The 20,760-nt window shown below is 42.2% G+C and overlaps 2 protein-coding genes across 6 annotated transcripts in view; one reads left to right on the forward strand and one right to left on the reverse strand.

The window, feature by feature from the left end:
* The window catches only part of Myo61f (unconventional myosin 61F), a 26,351-nt gene extending 22,025 nt beyond the window's left edge, over positions 1 to 4,326 (reverse strand). For 2 of the 3 annotated variants that reach the window (XM_078189542.1, XM_078189541.1), the window contains exon 1: positions 2,263 to 2,282. The gene's annotated coding sequence lies outside the window, so the exon portion shown is untranslated. Of the gene's footprint in view, positions 1 to 2,262; positions 2,283 to 4,190 lie in introns of those variants that run through there. The other variant, XM_078189550.1, reaches the window with a different exon arrangement.
* LOC144474566 (kinesin-like protein KIF12) lies at positions 4,192 to 20,065 on the forward strand. Of its 3 annotated transcripts, XM_078189560.1 has the most exons (20): positions 4,192 to 4,328; positions 4,387 to 4,512; positions 4,603 to 7,481; positions 7,559 to 7,701; positions 8,366 to 8,763; positions 10,419 to 10,629; positions 14,915 to 15,007; positions 15,077 to 15,155; positions 15,410 to 15,622; positions 16,060 to 16,197; positions 16,267 to 16,408; positions 16,706 to 16,800; positions 16,937 to 17,078; positions 17,342 to 17,460; positions 17,539 to 17,643; positions 17,725 to 17,854; positions 17,949 to 18,174; positions 18,232 to 18,385; positions 18,474 to 18,688; positions 19,035 to 20,065. In XM_078189560.1, exons 6-20 carry the CDS (start codon positions 10,427 to 10,429, stop codon positions 19,381 to 19,383), a joined length of 2,403 nt encoding a protein of 800 aa, XP_078045686.1. In that variant the 5' UTR covers positions 4,192 to 4,328; positions 4,387 to 4,512; positions 4,603 to 7,481; positions 7,559 to 7,701; positions 8,366 to 8,763; positions 10,419 to 10,426; the 3' UTR covers positions 19,384 to 20,065. The 3 variants fall into 3 exon arrangements, with proteins under 3 accessions (XP_078045686.1, XP_078045687.1, XP_078045688.1); XM_078189561.1 differs by lacking the exons at positions 4,192 to 4,328; positions 4,387 to 4,512; positions 4,603 to 7,481; positions 7,559 to 7,701 and having other exon boundaries at positions 8,624 to 8,763; positions 18,247 to 18,385; XM_078189562.1 differs by lacking the exons at positions 4,192 to 4,328; positions 4,387 to 4,512; positions 4,603 to 7,481; positions 7,559 to 7,701 and having other exon boundaries at positions 8,624 to 8,763; positions 19,019 to 19,225.
* The last annotated feature ends 695 nt before the right edge of the window (positions 20,066 to 20,760 follow it).

Genomic DNA, 20,760 nt, shown 5'->3' on the forward strand with positions numbered 1-20,760 from the left:
AATGTCAGATTTTTAAGCGAGTATATAAAACTGCATATCTTTTTTCAAAAGCTATTGATTTAATCAAAATGTGCCCTATTTGTTTCAATACACAGATACAGTTTTATATATTTACGTAAACATCCGACATTTCATATGCACCAACCTAATAGTTACATAATCGAGGGCAAAAGAAAAAAGGAACAAAAAAAATGAAAAGAGGAATTTTACGATCGTACGTGCTCGGAATGTCACAGGACTTGCCCGCGCGTTCGAAAGTGCGACATTAACGAGTCGTCGTTGAACTTCGAGTCGATTTCCGCGTTTTCGGACTACACTCCAATTAGCGGCTTACCAAGCCGGTATTTGAGATTACGGGATTTAAATGTGGGTCACCTTTAGCGTCGAAGAAAGTTGGATTTTCCCATTTGCATCGTGCGCGTAGATCGAAGCAAGATTAAACCATCGTTGCTGCAGTTCCATCCGGTTTTTCAAAGCGAAATATTTGCGTCAGTTATTCTCTCAATTTAGTATTCCTCTTTGTGAACATGCAATAGAACAAGAAGCAGTAAATTATTTCGTAGTAAAAGAAAACAATTGATAGCATTATTAAAAGGCATTGTAGAAACAAAAACTAATACAGTGAGAGGAAAAACGGTTTTCCCTTAAGTTCTAGAACTGGTCTAGCCTAGAACGATGATAGATTAATAGATAGTGATCGAAAAGTGGCTCGTTAAAATCTGCTGAGAACAGCCGGTTCTCTGACGGACAACTGTTCCGATGATAATCTTTTTAGGGAACCACGTAGTTCTTGCGTAATCTCTATCTGCCAGCGGTTCACGAGCCTGCGAGGCGAGACCGGATATTCGCGAACCGTAAAATATCACTGAGCGTGGCTAGCTAGCGGAAACTTTGTTCTCCGGGCAAACACATGTCAGCTGCCGACTCGAAAATCCTGTTGATATAACCAGATGGGAATTAACGCGAAAAAATGTCTGCGATCGAATAGGTAGATTCGAGACTTCGTGCACAGGACACCTTAAATTACGCAACTATGGCGAAGAAGAAAAGGCAAAATTGTTATAGAGTTCTAGCATCTTGGATAGTTATAAATCAATTTTTAATTTCAGCATGAAATTAGAAAATTTTCTGACATTATCCAAACATTTTTCTCGCGAAGTGTACATATCAAAAAACATAATTTACCGTGCCAGTTATCAGTGGCAACGACCACGTGGATAAGTGGTTAAGCTGTAGGTATGTAACGAGTTGGTCGAGGGAAATGGCATGTCCGGATGACTAATAGATCTGGCCGAGTATGTTGCCCCATAAATAAAAAAAGGACAACATAGAGCCAGCGCGCTATCCTGACTCATCGCATTTAATTGTCTTAAGGCTGTCCAGGCTATAGAGATACATTTTCAAGAAAAAGTCGATGTGGCGAAGGTGAGAGACCCTGTTTTTTCCGAGTGTGTAAGTGTTCCCCTTTCAGGGAACTGCAAGGGTTTCAACCTTGAACTGGTCGAGCCGAGACGGCACCGTTTTCTCAAACTACTGCGACGGAATAGATGACAAAGGAAAATGTTAAATCGCAGGAAACACCTAGTGGAGGAAAATTATTACGTTATTAGATCTGTTTATTTCTTAATGAATTATTAAAAGTTTTAATGTGGTACGAGTATGTGTGTTCAAGTGTGCATAAATAAAATAATTAAGATCATATTAATATTTCGATATTCTGTAAATGAATACAGAAAACGACTTACGTGATGATCAAAAATTCTGATGCGGATAACCTAAATGTATAATGCAACCACAGTGCTAGATGGAATCAGATTAAATTTGTAATTGCTCTCGCTTAACCTAGAAATGTGGAACCATGGGTATCTTGATGCGAATTAAGGTCCAGGGCACCGTTCTCTAACGAGCTAACAAGGTTTTCACCCTCCGAGTCGGGGTGAAAGCACCACAAATCCCCGGTGTTCCTCTTTCCCGCCATTTCTAACTGCGTTTCGAACGGTTGCACGCGTTTCGAGGTCAAGAATCTTCGGCTAAACAATGACCCATAATCTCTGCTCGTTCTACTCCCTCGAACCGAGCTAAAAACGTGGAAGGCGGGTTTCACGTTATAGGATAAACGCGATCCGACAGAGGAACAATGCACCGCGGTTTTTTTCACCTAGCCGGTTCTTTCTGCGCAGTTTCCTAGGAAGATAACTCCGCGAACAGGTTCGTGGAACCCATGAGGATATCTTGCGAATCTTTTTATTAGCCGTGACCAACCTTTCTATTTCTTGTATAACAAAAAATCTGTTCATCCTGTCGCGGCACTTTTGTATCCTGATCCGGTAATTTTATTGTTGATTAAATCACTGATTTATTCGCTCGACCGTGATACAGTGGTCTATTTCAAAAACGACGGTTGACATTTATAACGACGTTTAATTTTGTTCAACAGGTTGAGGAACCCGACTCACGAAGTATCAATCGAACGATCGATAATAATCGCCTGTCGAAGAAATTTGAGTTGTCGAGGTTCGATAAGTATTATCCCAACGGGTACAATAGGTTGACGTCAATGTCGACTATAACGACTAAGAGTATCGATAGTCGATCGTACCGACCGATTCTCGATCGAATGGTCACCAGCAAAGACTCTAACCGTAGTTTTTTCGAAAACCTGGTGTCGGTTGTGCAAGAGTAACTACAAGTATTGTACTCAGTTATTTGACATTGCTTAAGTGTGCTTATGATTATTTATGACACTTTTCTGTTAAGGATAAAATGAATGTACGTACGAGCGATAAGCAGACAGTAATGGTCGGAAAGTCACAAGGTAGCCGTCATGTTCATTCGTCTTATTAGTTTTTAACAAATAAATGAAGAATTATTTTATTGCGCAGTTCTTCGAACAATTACTATTTAGCAAAATACATATAGATGCAACATATTTAATATCTCTTACAATATTTTCTATCGACAGTTGTAATTATGGAAAGCATTACGAAAAGCCGATTAAAATGCAACCTTGGCCAGCAACCGACATTTTTATCGGACTAGATAAACCGTTAGCCATATGTCGATTCGAACAATGATTAAATAGCCGCTTCGATCGTCGTTTCAATCGACCCGCTTGACCCTTTTACCGAACTTCCAGTTGCACGTGGTCAATTATAGTCTGTTGCAGATCGAGTTCTAAATATAAATCAATGTTTGAAACGCTTCCATTACGAAAACGTTACAGAAGTCATGGGAACCGCAATCGATCGAGCTTGAAACTCTATGGCGAACACCGTACTATTTTGAAAAGAAAATATGGCAGACAAAAATAACCTCAAAAACGCAGTCTCCCGAAATATGCACCATAAAAATTGTCTGTACTTCGGACTGTTTTCGAGCGCTACAATCTCCACGAGAATGTCGCGAACGCAGATTGGAAGATAAATTACGGAGAACGAGCCTGTGCTCGCATGATTTACGAGAAAAAGGTGGTCCAAAACATTTCGGACCACCTCGTGGCGCATCTCGTGTGCATCTCGTAATAGAAGCACGCGATGCTGATGTTCGCAATTTTGTTTCAGTGACTCATGACCAGATGTCAATGGCATAAAGCGGCGCTTGTGCGACACTCGTTCTGTGAATTTCAAATGAGACGCGACAGAACGAAAATAACGTAACAATAAACTTATGTCAAGTCTCCACTCGTCGAATATATTTCAAGTTTGCAGGACATGAACATCGCACAAAATAGTAAAAATTTGTTCTGACAGGCGGGATAGGTAGTCGATTTTCAAACTGCTATTTGCATACTCTGCCCTTTTATAGTCAATTCATTCGTATTGCCAATAGGCACTTAACGGTTCACAAGACATGATCTGTTTTTTAAAAGAAGAAACTCGACATACACCAGTCACAATTAGGCATGAAGTTCTACAGACCAGTCACAGCGGACGTTCATTGTTATAGATCATTGATGTAAGCTGTGGCTAAGTACTACAACTAATGTACAGGCGATACTTCAGAAATACTGTGGTATGTCAAGATCTCATTAACCTTCGCATGTAAAAAGTACTTGATATGTATCGTGCAATTATTGTTTAGGACCGTGTGATAGTTAAAAATCTTGGTACGACTTGTAGGACGTCCTTCGCGGCCACGTGAGGACTCGAACGCTGATGATAAACAAAAGAACGAATTGCCATAAGACTTACAGTAGGTTCGGATCACTTAGCAGAACGTGGCACTCGTTGCACCCGCGGAACTCGTCACATCACAGTCTCCTGGATCGCACAACCAGAGACAAAGGCTTCCACTGCGAAACGCACCGACAAGTCCGACCGAACACGCAGGTACCTTCGACGCGTTTAAAGCGATTCCTCGTATTAACTTTTACTTTTGTTTATCCAGTCGGTAGCCGGCGTAGCGCACGAGGAGAAGAGCGTCAACCTGGATCGGCGGTACACACCTGGATGACACCTGGAGAACTTGTTCCGCTCTCCGGCCCCGGCGCTCTTTTGTGTGTCGGGTGGCTCGGTGAGTGTGTAAACTTACGTGGGTCTTGTGTGCACACGCCACGGTGTAATACACGAAACTGCCGGCTTAAAGGAACTCTCTGTGCCGTAGAAAGAAGGTGGTGGAGGAGAAGAAGAAGGCGTCCAATGGCGTGACGGAGACGAAGAAACGGCCCATTCCCTACGCCTGTGTGTCTCGTCGGCTTCATGCCACACGTGTGTACGTGAGAAGCCGGCGCCATTGTGTGCGCGCGGCTACAAAACCAACCGTATACCAGCAGCCTGCAACTTTATTATAGGACCCCGTCGTTTTCTGAGAATTTCAAAATCCTCAGGATCATAGCTACGACTACTATTGTTCCCGCGTGAATACGCGCCAGTGTAGATGGCGTCGACCGGATTCGATGATTTTCGAAACTATAGCGAAATCGACGAGTTTTTACTTGTTTTTTGGAACCGAAATTAGGATGCCTGTTACTGAAACAAAGTCCTCGTTATTAACTAGTCCTACTTTACTCAGGTTATATGAATAGAATGTTGCAGCATTGCGTGGAGTGTAATCACAGGATTACTAGCAACTCAGATAGACAATCAGGTAAACAGAAATGTATTTATTCTAATTTACATAATTTAATAATTATTACGTAATCATAAGTAATACATTTTAGTTATTTCTTATTGACAACTCTAAATACATCTAAAACACAGAGAAACTATAAGATTCAAGAGATGAGGAAGCTTTAAAAAATCATTCAAGGTAGCTGATGTCCCTTGTACCGCATTCAAGATGTTAATTCAACAAAGATACATTCGTCACGCCTTTCTGTAGTTAAGAATCGCTCTATTCGTTAACACGGGCTTCCATTTCTGTTTTAGCAGGCGTTCGTACGCGAGCCACGTCCAACGTTGCGCATGTGGGTGATTATGTTTATTGGTTCCCGCGACGGCAGGCAATTTGTCAGAAACGTTTCGAAACCTTGAGCCCCAGTAGCTCAGCGTTGCTACACGGTTAAACACTATGTTCTTTAATTCCGAAGAGACTGAGAGAGCTGCGCTCGATCCGTGGAATACCGGACCGTTGAGGGAGTGATTTTTTGTAATTGGTTTAAATTACCCGGCTCGTGAACTTCGTTTAAATCGTAGATCGATATCTGACGCACAAAGGAAGCGTTTTACGGGGCAATCTGGATAAATGGAAAGGCGCGCGCGCATTTCCTTTCGTCGAATAAAACGTTTCTCCCTAACGATCTCGGCGCACTTCCTACGTAATTGACTGCGCTCGACTTTGCTTTGCTTCCGCATTATTCGGCGAATCGTGCTCTGGTTTATCGACAGAGAATTCGTCCGCGAAATAGTAGGAAAACAATTGTCATAGAGTCGTCGTTCGGTTGATCAGGAAAAGAACGTCGTTGAAAAGTTCGAGAAACTACAGACGCGGTCTGATACTCGCGGTAATCGACCGGAAAACTCTAACTTCACATTAGGAAGCCGCTGTGTGCACCGTCCTTATATACCATAATTTACTTATACACGACTTCGTGAGGGGTACAACTATCCGCTATAGATCTGCGCGATCCCTGTGCCGCGATTAATCCACGTCTGCATGACGCCGCAAATGTCAGATCATTTCAGAAGCGATTGCCTTTTAGAACTGTTCCGAATTGAGGGAACGAAGGTCTCTTTGATGCTTTAAGTACGCGACTTGAAACACTACTTTTTAATGTATAAAATTCTCAAAATATTCTCTATCCGATGGTTCTTTTAACGACTCTGGGAAGTGAAGAACGATCTATGGAGACCGTGGTTTAAGACAGATCTAACTGAAGCAAATCTTCATTACGTCATGGTTACCTTCCTCGAGCATCATTTATTTATGAAAAATACGCGACTTGCAACACGACCCCCGGCGCTAAACCGGTATTAAGGCTGCATGGACAGGCTGCATCGTCTGCACAAGGCTTAATGTCAGCCAAGCGAGTTGGCACGAAATGCGATAAATGCCACTTTTGCCCTGGAATAACCCGTGGTGTCCCTCCGCGACAGCGATAATAATTTGTATCACCGACTGACATTTTTACCATTAGGATCTTAATCAATAGGAATGGTGCGCCAGTGACATTGTTAGAAATGACTCCCGTTATTTTCTACGTTGCCGCAAATAATGCAATGACGTGGTCGATAAAATAGGCTTGTTTAATGTATGAGCGCAATATAAATAACGGAACACTCTAATTTTGTAGACATATCAGATTCGTAATGGCAGAAACTGATTAGCAAAAAGTGCGTCGCCGATCTGGCGAGGGTGATAATTTATTTCTGAGCTGTTCCTTGATTTTATAAAGTTGCCCGCAGATTTGACGAAGGAGAAAGAACTTGTTAATCTTGCGGAAAAGCAACGATAAGTAATAGCCACGCGCTATTAATTTTATAATGAACAGTTTGTTTTCGAATCTAGCGTTCTATTTGGAAGATACTTTGTGAGGCTTTTCCATTGCAACGCGCGAGAGTAAAGGTGACGGTGATTATTATTCCACTCTATTCTGCCTTGTCGTACGATAAATACCGCTACCGTACTTTCGTAACCGTTAGTCAGACAACGCTCAAGCAACGACTACCGATCATAGACACCATAATTGAGTCCTCGTTCCATGATCAGGCCACGTGGGGTCAAAATCTCGTGGAAACCTGATTTGTTAACAACTTCCTCTACCGTGACGCGGGTCAATAAGCAAGCAGAGAATTTAGAGAAAGAATGATGCATGAATCTTGCGCTTCAAACGCGTGTTTGGTATAGTTCCTTGCAATAGAAGCAAATAGATGAAAATGAATAGCAAGACAAGAAACCATAATATTTGGGAAAGCAAATTTATTTTTGGTTTGAACAGGATCATTGACACGTACATTTCTGAAGACGTTCATTGTTCAATCAAACGAAAGAGAGACATTTAACGTCTCGGGTGAAAACTCCAAAATCAATAATTTATTTGAAGGGTAAGCTAACTGAATTATTGTTAGAGTTGCATTGCAGACTAAAATACACTAGTTACTATATAAGATGATGTTTTCAGGTCCCTCCAGTGAAGTCATCACGAAGTAAAGGCTCGTCCTCCGGATGACAGTGGGCTGTATCAGCTCGACGAGGTCTGCGAGCAAAAATCGAATTGCACGGACGGGAATAGACTCCGCTGCGCCGGCACAAAAATACTGACGGGTATAACGTTCGCGAGTAGGGTTGCTGTGCCGGGGCGTGGAATTTTTCGCGCGAGCGCATTTTCCTCGGCGTTGCGTCCGCAAACGGAAAACGAGCTGCAATAAAGTTTACAGCGCCGACTACCGTGTATTTATAGCTGGTCATTTCCGTGGGGATCCTCCCGTAATTTTCGCTCGGCACGGCTCCGGACACAACTCTTGCTCGCATCCTCTTTCTCTCCGAGAGGGAACCCGTTCCGCTCGAGAGGATGAAGAACGATCGGCTAATTGGAAATCAATCACTGAACCCTGCTCTCGCATTTTTCGTCCGGCAAACCGCCTGGATAATATTCTTGCCCCTTCCCCCCTTTCATGCTCCACGATCGGAAAAACGTTTTCAAGGCCATGGCCAAATATGAATCTTCAAGCAGTCGAAATCTTATTAATAATTAAACTTCTCACGATGCTTTGGCTTCACAAACGCATCTCTGATCGTATTTGTCTGTTGATAAAAGTTTTGACAACAAGTAAAATGAATCCGTTGTTTGCTCGTTAGGTGAGGGTTAGGCCATGAAAGCGTCCTAGATCATCTAGCAGTCCCTAGTCGAACAACGAATAAAACATTAATCCTTACTCAAATAAATTATAGTTTGACAAGTAAATGCCTAACAATGTCACGGTTCCAGGTAGAGGCAAATGGGCGCCCGATTGATCAATTACGGCCGATCGTGCACCCGACTACGACATGTCAAGTTCATAGTCTAACGCAGACTCGATCCACGTGGGTGACCGTAGATGCGAGGGTGGATAGCCCAGGAAACGGCGTGAACAACTACATACAACGTTGGACACTGTTTCGATCGGCCGCGAACGTCGACTGTAGGAAAAACCACCACCCTAGAATCCGCCACCCTGAAGTGTCAGTAGTGTGCCGTCTGTTGTTGCTATTGCACGAGTTTCCGTTATACGATCGAGCAAACACCGTCGATCGAGGAGAATTGATTCGACAGAAGCAGAAAGAAAAAGAACAGATAGTTGCTGAGGCTGATGGGATACTTTTTGAACGATCCATGAGATTTCGAATGTAAGTGCAATCTTTCGGGTGGGCAGAAAGAGGGGGTAGATCTTACAAATTTTTCCACCGTTTCAATCAGCGATCGGTAAAACTCAAATATGTTAAATGGTCAAATCAAACATAATCATTCATTAAAGTATTCGTCGCTTCGAGTACTTTAAGTTGGAGAAAGAAATTTCACTAGATAGTTATTGTCAGCATCTCTCAAGTAAAATATTTAATACCGTCTTTATTAAAATATTGAATTGAAAATTAAATTGAATGGCGTATTACTCGTATGTATGGAAAAAGCGTTTTACCTATCTCTGACAACAACGTCGAGCGATCGTTGAAGCCGCACTGTGTTTCCTTATTCTTAATTCGTTTACAACTGTCCCCAAGGAAATGTCAAGCTAGAAAGTAATCACAAACAGTTGGGCACGCTTCGATCGTTCGTAAAGAAAACTACCTCTATTCGCTCGTTAATTTTGTGGCCCCAAAACAAGCTTTGCGATGCGATTTTTTTACTGCGGCGCTCGATTTTACTAGGTCGATCTTATTAGCTTTCACTTTCAAAATCGCAGCGGCGGCGGGCCATTTACGTCGATTATTGTAAAAAGGAAAGGTGTAAAATGAAAGGTGTAATGTGTACTGACCGGAACGAAGTCGCGGAACAGCCATATCCTGGGACGGTAATTCTGGTTTAAGGATAAGTCACCCAAGAGGCATTACTGATATTTCAGCCGCGACCATTTTATAAGAGCAATAAAAGCCACTGCGTCGCATTAACACGTTTGGTATTGGCATTTCTTTCGTTGCTAGCTTTCACAGTTATGTTTAATCGAGTCTTGAAGTTGGGATGATAAATGCTTAATTACGTTTATTATCAGAATGTAAAATGATTTGTGAATCGACCTTATAACCAGTATGCGTATTTTTATACATATTTTTGTCTCCATTATTTGTTGGAACAAAATCTGAAAAAATCAGATAATTGTTTTAGATATCCTATGATAAAAATGAATGAAAAGTGTATAAAAATCTGCAATTTGTGTTTCTATGGCGAGAAATGAAAAGAAACTTCTGCTAGATTGTTCTACGTTGATTCAACTTTGTTCTTTATGTATGATACATACATTATCGATGACGGGCGAGAATTTCTATGGAATCGCAATTAGTTAGCTCGGCAGAACTTTCGCTTCAATTAGGGCAGCTCGCGATTACCATCGGCTAGAGACCTCGTCCCGTAAGCAAACCGTAATTAATCTGTATTGTATGAATTTGTGCGTTCACCAGAAAGATAAAGTGCTTTCACTATTGTGAGGTCCAGACAATTCGCGGCTTCGCGTCGATCCCGACTTCTATTAGGTGAATCTTTGTTCTGGATGGTGTGGGACATGTCCTGGTAATCTATGCGAACCGCGTGGATCACACGAGGCCCTGCGAAACGGCGAATCCATATTGGTAGTGGATTATTTAGACGATGGTCCATTGCTATTGACAAATCTAATCTATAGCAATATAACTTTTCCCTTTCTAGTAAAATTTTTAGAAAATCATTTCACTTAGAATTGTAACTTCGATAGCAATAGATTTTTATCGAACCGAAATAGTCATAAGAATTAAGTTTGCGTTTTACTATTTTGAAGAACGGTCTTGAAATTCAGTGACTGTTTTGTATACAGGTGGACGAATGGTGCTTGTGAAAAATCCGTCGCCCACCCGAGGTGAGAATCCCCAAAAAGACAATGCGAAGAAGGATAAGAAAAGGGGACGCGTCTCGCGTGGCAATAGTCCCTCGGATAGCATCGCGTCCAGAGGGAATAGTCCTGGAAAAAGCGGGTCAAATATCAAGAGGGTCGTCAGTAGCAGCCTTTTACAGTCCAGAGGAAGCGAGTAAGTTCTTCATTATCCTCTAATTTCATTGGAATGCCATTGTTAACCCTGAAAGAACACCCTACTCAAAAACTATAGAATCTTCCACAAATTTTAATAATTTATTCTCTAAAAATCAACCGAAAGAACCCCAGTTGTAAAAACAAGATAAAATTATTACTAACGTTCATAATGTATGCTACTAATGATATGCAGCCTATTTACCTATCATGCATTTTAAAATAGCTTAACACGAGTTTTAATTCCGCGGTCTAGTATAATCATGTAAATTATAATAAATTATAAATGTTAATAGAAATGGTAACTAAATCTGAGGATTGGACCAAGGGAAAGAGGAGGGACTGGTTGTGGTTCGATTATGGATCCCAAGGTTAAGGCTACGTTGAATATTTCACTTTTGTAATTCGTGTTGTGGCTGACCAACAGAATATCAATAATCCCGCCGCCATTTTCCATTAACGGAGAATGTAAACAGACAGTTCGCGACGATCTTATCGCTCCTACCTAAATATTTCCACAGGGCAAGGAGAGCAACACGGTGTTCGGAATAATCAATTCTGCGCATCCCTCTTACTGAAATAGATCGTGCGTCAACATACTTGTGCGATGTCTCATTTTATTGATCAGCTCGTGAATATTACAACTATCGACTATGTAATATTGCAACATTACCGGCATCAATTTTTATCAATCCCTATCGAGCGGTTTTCTCGCGCGATAGCGACGCTTTGCAGATAACGTAAACCGGTTCGACCCGTTTGAATCCTCTTATGTAGAATGCCGTGACCAGCCAAAATTATTTTATTAGCTAGATTTCAGATGGTTCTTTTGTTCTTAATATCGATAACTAAACTGCGGAGCGTCGTGCGAATATTTGTTTTCATACGAACAAAATCATCTTTTCTAAACGAAGAAAATGATATATGAATATTTTTTCAATGCTGAGAAACTACTAAAAAAAAATGACTGTAAAATGAAACACGCTGTGCCGAATAATTTTGAAAGCGAAAGATCCCCCGAAAATGATCAGTATCTCTCAGAATCGAGTTACGGCTCCTAAAAGGGAACATCGAGTAGGCGTTTTTAAAGCAGAAAAAAAAGAGCTCGCGACGATGAAGTACGCGGGGTGAATCGTTCGGTACAAAATAACTCGAAGAGATCGAGGCCACGAGATAGGCTCGATGCGGCACTCTCGTCGAAGATGACGCGAGCCGGTCGGTTTCCATTTTCCGGGGGATGGTCGTGTGAAAGCACCCCCGCGATTTTCCAGAGGGGCGCGCGGGTGATCGGGCAGGCACGTTGATAGACGCATACGAAGTGGTTGCGACACATGTCGATGCCGTGTATCGATTGCGGGACCTTGCCGGACTGTCTCTGTTCTGTCGGTCAATATCGCGGCGATCGGAAACGTGTGTTGTGTAAAGAGATCTCGACACGTGGTGCTAGACCGTTTCTACCATTTCTGCACGCAATCCTAGCATTTTTTCAACCCATAAGACCTCGATCGAGATCGAATCCCGTTTTTTTTTTTCTGAATCAGGCTGACGCAAAGTTAATGTGGGGTTTCGATACAGTCTTTTTTTTTTACAATCGTCTACTGCACGAATGATTTAAATTTTAACTGTTCGCTGGAATCGGTGATTTTTTTATATTGATAACAGGAACGAGCTCGCGAAAGTTGATGTTGAAATTTATAATTCTGAATTGATCAGACAACTCAGTTACCAGTGTTTAAATACTAATGACAAAGAGAAACGTTCAAACTACTTTATACAATATTCATTTATAAAATTATATGGAATATCATATGTTATAAATATAGCAAAGAATAAATATTAAGGTTTCATATCGTAATTTTCACACTAGAAAATTAACCACTCCTGGTTTAAAGCGCAACGTGCAAGAAATCTCGGCGCATTCGGTAAGGATACTTGAAACCGATTTAGAGCTCAATAAAAAAATCAGAACGCGACACAGTTGTGGAAACAAATGGCACCGATGGCACATTGTTTGGCAGTAAACGCGTGGGCGTTAATAAAGAAATGGCTCGCGCAAAATCGATGAGGACAGTCTGATGTATTGCCACCATACCGTACCGACACGTAGCCTATTATCATATAACAATGTCACTCGATTTTATCGGCGTCCGTTCCAATACCAATTACGAAACGAAATTACGAGAGCGTCGCGTTCTATTACCAGGTCGCTAATAAGGTCCTTCGACGTGTCACCTGTCCAGAAAATGGCGCAACGACGAGATAATTCTTAGGGAAAACAAACACGGGGTCATTTTTGCAGGGACTTGGTGACTCAGGTGGATGATCAATAAAGAAAATTGTAGTTCCAAGAATTCCTATGTCGTTCCACAAGCACGGCAATCCTATTTTGTGAAATCTACGTTTCATTTCCGTAGATTTCCATAACATTACACCGTGCATGCTGGTTTTAATTAATAAATTAATACGCGACCGATAGTCGCGATACAGATTCGCGTGACGGTGCAGAATTACCCGCCGTTTTATGACCGTTTTACGTTAGGCGATGCAAAGAAAAGCGTGTTGACGTAGGTTTGCGAAATTACCAATTCCTGAAAACATTTCCTGACGAACTGTCGCAATTTTGAAAATTTGAGGACACCGGACGCGTCCTCTTATCGGGCTTTTAGTATAATTGCGAACCTGATCGCGATAGATGGACGTTAGAACGTAGTCGCGAACTCTTCACACGATTGTTCGACAGTCTTTAGAAATGCGCCGCAAATACAACCTATTTTAGTAAATATTACGCATGCGAAGCTTAGGTATAATGATAACTCCTTTGCCGTACAGTTTTTTATTCAGATACACAACGATTAGTAGACCGTGGATCCGTATGCATTTGTGGTATTCACATTTTTATTAGAAGATAATTTTTTTCTGATATCGATTTTTAATAATTAATATAAAAAGTCTAGCGACTATTGGGCTTCTGGTATACAACTTGACAAAATATTTTGATGTTTTTATTCCATCGCTATCACGAGGAATTTTTCAGTTAGTGCTAGAAAATTTTCCTCTCACTCGAAGTCCAGGTAATCGAGCATGGAAACGGGAATGTTAGCTTTTCGAGAACACGATCACTTTGTTTCGATACACAAGAAATTAATGGCGGTTTTCAAGCAACCGAGTTTGGGTTAAACCTGGTGTTCCACTGTCAAGAATTTTCCAAGGTTCCATTAAACCGAGAACCCGGTAGTATTGCATAATGCGGTTTTAGATAGTACACATGTCGAATGCGCAGTCTGGTCGTAGCTGTACGCAACCAGTAAGAAAATTGATCGGGGGTTGCGTGAACGTGCACTTGGCGACGTAGCTGGATGACGCTATACATGTACATATAGGAAAAATAGTTGATCGCGATGTTCCCGCTTCCGGCGTTCGCCTAAGTGCAACAACCGACATTGACCCCTTCAGTTTCAAGGGGGTGACAACTGGCAACACGCACGGGCTCGCCGCACACCTACTCTATTACACCGTGAATAAATAATCGATTATCAACGAGAAAATTATTAGAATCGGCAACTGCGCAGCTTGCGCTGACTCACGATTGCAACCAGGGCTGCAATTATCGCCTATGAAACGTACACTCGATGCACCTGTGAAATGTACTCCATGCACCTGTACGCGACGGGCGCGCGTGGAATTTCATGCAGAATATGCTCGCGGTGCGCCAGATGCTCTCGCATATCGAACCCGTGAGCATAATACTCGAATGCTGGCGCATTCGACTTTCTATGGATGCGTAAATCAGAATTGAATTCTGCAGGTTTTCTAAATTTTTCACGACATCAGATTCGACCAAAAACGAATATTCCACTTCTCTCGTAGGACACGTTAGAAAATCGTTTGATAATCGTGTACGGCTTGAGAATCTGTGTTTCTGGTTGCGTTTATTTTCACTCGGAAAAAATATGCTGTTGCATTTTCAATGTGCCAGCAAATCGGGCAATCGTCCAAGCAATTGGCCTCCCATGAATCATTGACGGAGGTCACGGCTCGAGAGAAAATGAAATCATAAATGAAGTCGGTCAATCACGCGAAAGTTTTCCTCGGGCCGATTGATTGAACCTTCTAAATTATTGAGCCTCCGTGTTCGAGGGTCAATCACGGAACGGGCAAACGGTTATTCCGGTTGAAACGGTCGTCCGTGAAAGGGAATCATGCTGGAGCTGTCCAGAAAACTGTCAGTGTTGTCGTCGGGATTTTCACGGTGATCGGTTACAATATCGGTTGATTATTGTTTGCAGAACCGGCAGCATCGAGAGGCTCGTGGACGGTGACAAAAGGGTGATAGCCACGAAACACTTGCTTCCAGAGAATAATATAAATGTCGTCGTCAGGTAATGGAACACAATCAATATTTCATTTGTCAACTCCGGATGTTTCAACTGTCGTTCTTTGGATTTTAGAGTACGTCCACTTAGCAATAGGGAAATCAAGAAGGGCGATCAAATGGCAGTACAATTTCCCGGGGATGGACAGATTTATGTGAGTGTCATTACGAAGTCGTAAAAATCTTCAATTAGCACTGCATAAATCGCAGATTTTACTTTTAGCACGCTCCAAGCTGTTTCAACTTTTAAATCGAATTCAATTAAATCTAGCAATTCGTATAGTTTCTAAACTTTTACTAATTTTTTTTTTAAATAGGAAGGCAGTCTAAAATTAACTTTAGAAAATGATACGGCTGTTTTTAGCGATGCCTCTTAAAAATTAATAATTACCAATTTTTACGGTTGCAGTGCGAAGGATCGCCAAACAGCGGGGACAAGAAGGGTAAACTATTTTCGTACAATGTTGTCTTCGAGCCCACGGCTTCTCAAGAGGACATCCTGCAGTTCTCCGGTATCAAGAAGCTTATCGAAATGGCAGTAGAAGGGTTCAGCTGCACCGCGTTTTGTTACGGGCAGACAGGAAGTGGGAAAACTCACACCCTCACGGGACCTCCGGGGATGGTAAGCTGGTCTAAATCTTTAGAACCAATCCCCGTTGCCGCTCCCCTAACTTTCTCTAACTCGTAATGATCTTCCGTGAGGCGATAAATATTTTTAAGTACACCCAGGAAGTCGAAAACCAACAAATAATATATATCGACGCAGCTGTTCGCCTCGAAGGCCGATGCAAAAGCAACGGAAAGGTTAATCCTAATCAGCATGCATAGATAAGATAATAACAGTGCAATACTCTATCGTACAGTTTTCTATACTGACATTTTGTGTATACGAAAACGGTATGGTTTAGGCTACCAATTGTCCTTTTAACTTGTAATGAAAAATATGTAGCATTTGGAGCCATACATAGTATTCGATGTAGCTCCTTTTAAAGACTGACACAAAGCTAACAGGATAAGAATACCCCTAATTTTGATACCCCTAATTGATTCTCTATCTAGTTTGACAGAATCAATTCTTACTCGGAGGAAAACGGCCTGGTCTTCCGGTCTTTCGTCTACCTATTTAAGCTCCTGCAGGCGCGGGAACAGTGCAACTTTGTTCTGAGAGCCTCTTTCCTGGAGATCTACAATGAGAAAGTAAATACCGAACGGAGCGGTCAATCGTTCGGCAACAACGTATTTTATACAATCATTTTTCATCGATAGGTGATAGATCTGCTGAATCCTGGAACGTCGAGGAAACCTCTGATGGTCCGGTGGAGCAAAAAGACACGGGGCTTCTTCGTTGAGAATCTTTTCACCGTCGAATGCGAGGAGCTTGATGACCTTCTCGCGGTCCTCGAAGAAGGTAGCCAGTTATCGACCACCACCTTTGCACTCTTGACTGATGGGCTTTAACCCCGTCTAATCGATCCCCTGCACGCAACATTACATTTTCAGAGGGTAGAGCAACAGTGCGCAGTAAATTCATCCCCAATTAAATAGTAACAATTCCAAGAATGCCAATCAGTTTAACATTAATAATATTTCTAGTGATTACTAATGACTGAACGGTGCTAGATAAAAATCATTTTCACCATTTTAAAAAGATTTTAATAGATTCTACTTTGTGCACCTAAAAGCTGAAATGCAAATTTCTGTTCAGGTATGAGGAACAGATCTGTCGGCGCGCACAACATGAACGATCATTCCAGCAGGAGCCACAGCATCCTTACAATAAGTATTACGTCTGAGCAACAGGTGAGTAACTCCATCAAATACTTAACACTGTACCTATCGATGGGTAATTAAACCTCGGCAGACCTCCGGTAGGTAGAGTGTAAAGTGTGCTGTCGAATGGCTAGTAAATAAATAACTATATCATGATCAACGATAGATGGACAACAGCGTGTTCATCTCAAAGCAAGGAAAGATCAACTTTGTCGATCTGGCTGGCAGCGAGATGACGAAGAAGACGCAGAGCGAAGGCAAAACTCTGGAGGAAGCGAACAACATCAACAAAAGCCTGATGGTTCTAGGTACGATCGGGAAATGTTGTAATTGAATTACGCTTGATTGGCAAGTTTCTCAACGTCAATAATGCAGAAACGCCGCCGGAGATCGATCGTCTAGTTCGTTGGCAGGCATCGAATCAAAAGGGCAGGAATGCAATTTTTTTTTACGCTTCATCAATGTCTCGGCTGCAATCGATAGACCCGGAATGAGATAGAGCGAATTAGTTAAAACCCCGTGAATGTTAATACAAAGTAAATGGGTTGCTTCAAAGTTCTTTTCCGGACAGGCTACTGCATATCCTCGTTGAGCGATGGGAAACGTAAAGGCGGTCACATTCCTTATCGGGACAGCAAGCTGACCAAACTCCTAGCTGATAGTTTAGCAGGCAATGGCGTCACACTGATGGTACGATATATCCACTGTAATTCCACGCGATCGCTTTTCTTGGTAATTCCCGGGCTTATTGGTTTCTGGAACTTTTAGATTGCCTGTGTCTCGCCAGCGCGCTCCAACGCCAGTGAGACCTTGAATACCCTGAGGTACGCAGCGAGGGTCAAGAAGATTCGGACGAAGCCAATTGTGGTGATGGTGAGACGGCTGCTAATTAATTACACTGTCAGATTATCAACTATAAGAAGGAATAATTATAACACAAATCCTATTATCAAGGACCCCCGGGAAGCTTTGATTTTGAGCTTGAAACGCGAAGTGGGAGCTTTGCAGACGGAGAACGAGCACCTCCGGGTAGCCCTCCATCTTAGCAGTGATAACCAGAATATAGTGCGAAGCGAATCAAAGGGTAAGAAGGGAGAACAATGCTGGAAATGGATAGCAAAAGGAAGAAAAAGGTCTCTCCATTGTCAGTCCTCAAACAATAATCATTATGATTATAGCGGAACGTAAGATCCCCTTAACCCCTCCAGTCGTCGATTTGGATAAGCTGTCTGAGATGGAACGACCAGAATTGAGTCAACTGATCCATGCATATATCACGGAGAATGAGGCTCTGCGTCGAGAAAACGCTGAATTGTATGCAACAAGGGAACAGGTGATCCGGGATCAAGAACTGGTCTGCAGGGAGAATGAACGGCTCCTAAAGAAGCTCGAAGATGTGAACTCGTAAGTGCGATACACTCTGAACTAGTCGCGACAGCTGATATCTCATTAATGCCGTAGAATTTATTACTGCAGGGTATGTTGCCGGTCACCAATCATACCTGCCAGACCCACTTACTCGGCAGAGGTGCTGAACGATAACAACAATGAGGACGCACCTGGCGCGACCAACGTTTGGACCAACCCCAATGTTGAGCCCACTCCTCTTTCCTCTGTACGTACACACTCCTGCCTGAATTTAGTCTAGTATTTGCCTTTATACATAGTTAATAACTGATCGAAGAATGATGTTTGTATCCCAGGATATGATCAGGCATGGAATGTACAAATCTACGAGTAATATGCCGGAGAAGATTCAAAAGGAACTAGACAAACGAAGGATCGTAGGGAGTCACAATAATATAGCCGAAACGTACAAAGATAAGAGCCAACATCGTCGCCACAACTCATGGGATAATGGAAACGGTGTCATTAGAATGAGTCCAGACCAAGCTATATCACCTATACACCTTAATCAGTAAGTAGTGTGAATCTGTGGCATACATGGAAGCTATCTAATCGGTTTATTTCCAAAAATCCTGCGAAATGTTTGTAAGTTTTGTAGAAAAATTCGAAAAACTATGATACACATTGTGGACTAGAAGTTTAACGACATGTCTCTAAGTATGTCTCCGAGTTAGTAGGTTTCTGTCTGAGAACAGAAAACTACTATCTGCCAAGTCAAGTTAAATGACGTCCCTTGAGGGATTAAAAAACGTTTGAGAAGTTTGGAGACATCAGCCAACTTCTGTCTGCAATGTGCAATTGTGTATACAACAGACATTGCTATTCTATAAATTGATTGGAGGAACGCGTGGTCACAGGCACAAGAAGGCGAGCGTTCGTCGCACATCGACAGTCCCTGAAGAGAGGAGGCCCTCGGAGACGACTGACGTTCTAGGCGAACCAGTCCAGCCTACCGAGCACTTCAACGAGTCGCCGGACTCGATCCTGAGCGGCCCCTTAGAAATGGTTAACAGCGCTCCAGACACGGCGGAGTCAGAGGCTCCTACAGCACCTTTTCCTGCTGTATCGGACACGTACTCGCCATTCGAGGCGCTGGAACCTGAGGAGACGATCGACCCAACAAAGTCGACACATGCCAAGGAGGATGAAACCTCGCGAAGGGCGTTTGGCAGTCCGATCCCGAACGACGAAGACAAACCCCTTTGAACGCAACCCGAAAATTAGTAGGGTAGACAACCATACTTTTACCATATATTGATCTGAACCGGATCAACAAACTGGAAAATCTAACAAGAGAATGAAATAAAATAGGGAAAGAATTTACAAGAATATCATAGCGTAACAGATCGCTCAAGATCGTTTATACTTCTTAGAAGATTACGAGTGACCTTCAGGATCAACTGATTATTTTGCAACTTTCTATAGATCACCGTACAAGTTTTGTCCGATGATTTTTACAAAGTAGCGATATTTCGTGTTATCTTCGAACGGTCTCTGCGATTTTATTTTCCTAAATAAAAAGAGCTATACTTTCGAAACATCAAGGTCAAATTTTTTGTTCATAGCAACGGACAGAACTTTCGCGACGACGCGAAAGGAACAAATGGAACAAATAGGCATACGCATATATGTATGTATATATACATATGTATTTGTATTTATCAATGACACAACGATATTGTGTTTTCGGAACAGGAGAGATGCGTAGCGAGTAGTAGAGGATTTATTTCCACGTAGACAGTATAACTGTGTGTGAGACTTAGGCGTGAATTCCAATGGTCATGGTCACGCATCAAATACTACCTCCAAATACGTTCCGGGTTGTTCAGACCAGGAATGGAGTGGACCAACTTCTTTGCAATAAAATAAAGTATATTTGGTTGTTTTATAGGTCGTAGTTCTTTCTCGTGTCTGTCCCATCTTCGTCCAACAGGAAAGCTTCGAACCGCTAAAGATAGCCGATTCGATACAAAAGAAAAGCGTCCAGAACAAACAGAATGGTCAGAACACTGTCGCTCGTCCGCGCCGATAAGAAAATTCTATAAAAAGACATGTGACCCATTGTGCTCGTTATCGGCGCGAGACGAACGATTCTGCGACTGTGTGCCAATAATTTGCCGGCGACGCGTGCATAATACATCAGATAAACATCTTGCCACGTCAGATAAACAGGAACAGAGAAATTGAAAGATAATAGATGCGATCATATTCGCGGATAACGCGTGCCACAGATGGCGTTCGCACGGGATAGAAAATTTGCTAGAAACGTCGGACACGAGTTACACATTGGTCGGAATCATTTCAACCGCAATCTGTCCATACCATTATTGGCCAATCATTTCGGTTCACTCCGAAATCCAAAGATCTTATTAGTCCGTTACACGAGCCAATGGGCGGCGGGAGTTCAAACAGGAAATTTGCAATGTAAGATTATTCAAATGTCGGAGTAACAAAAAAACGACAGGGAATAAAATTAAATTCTGGAAATAAACGATCCATGCACTTGTTCCTATCGTTCCTGACGAACAGTTTTAAGTTCTTCGAAAACGGAAGTTAGTTGTCGAGCAAGGAAGGCGCTCGCGC

Source organism: Augochlora pura, chromosome 8, assembly GCF_028453695.1.
Source record: "Augochlora pura isolate Apur16 chromosome 8, APUR_v2.2.1, whole genome shotgun sequence".
Lineage (NCBI taxonomy): Eukaryota > Metazoa > Arthropoda > Insecta > Hymenoptera > Halictidae > Augochlora > Augochlora pura.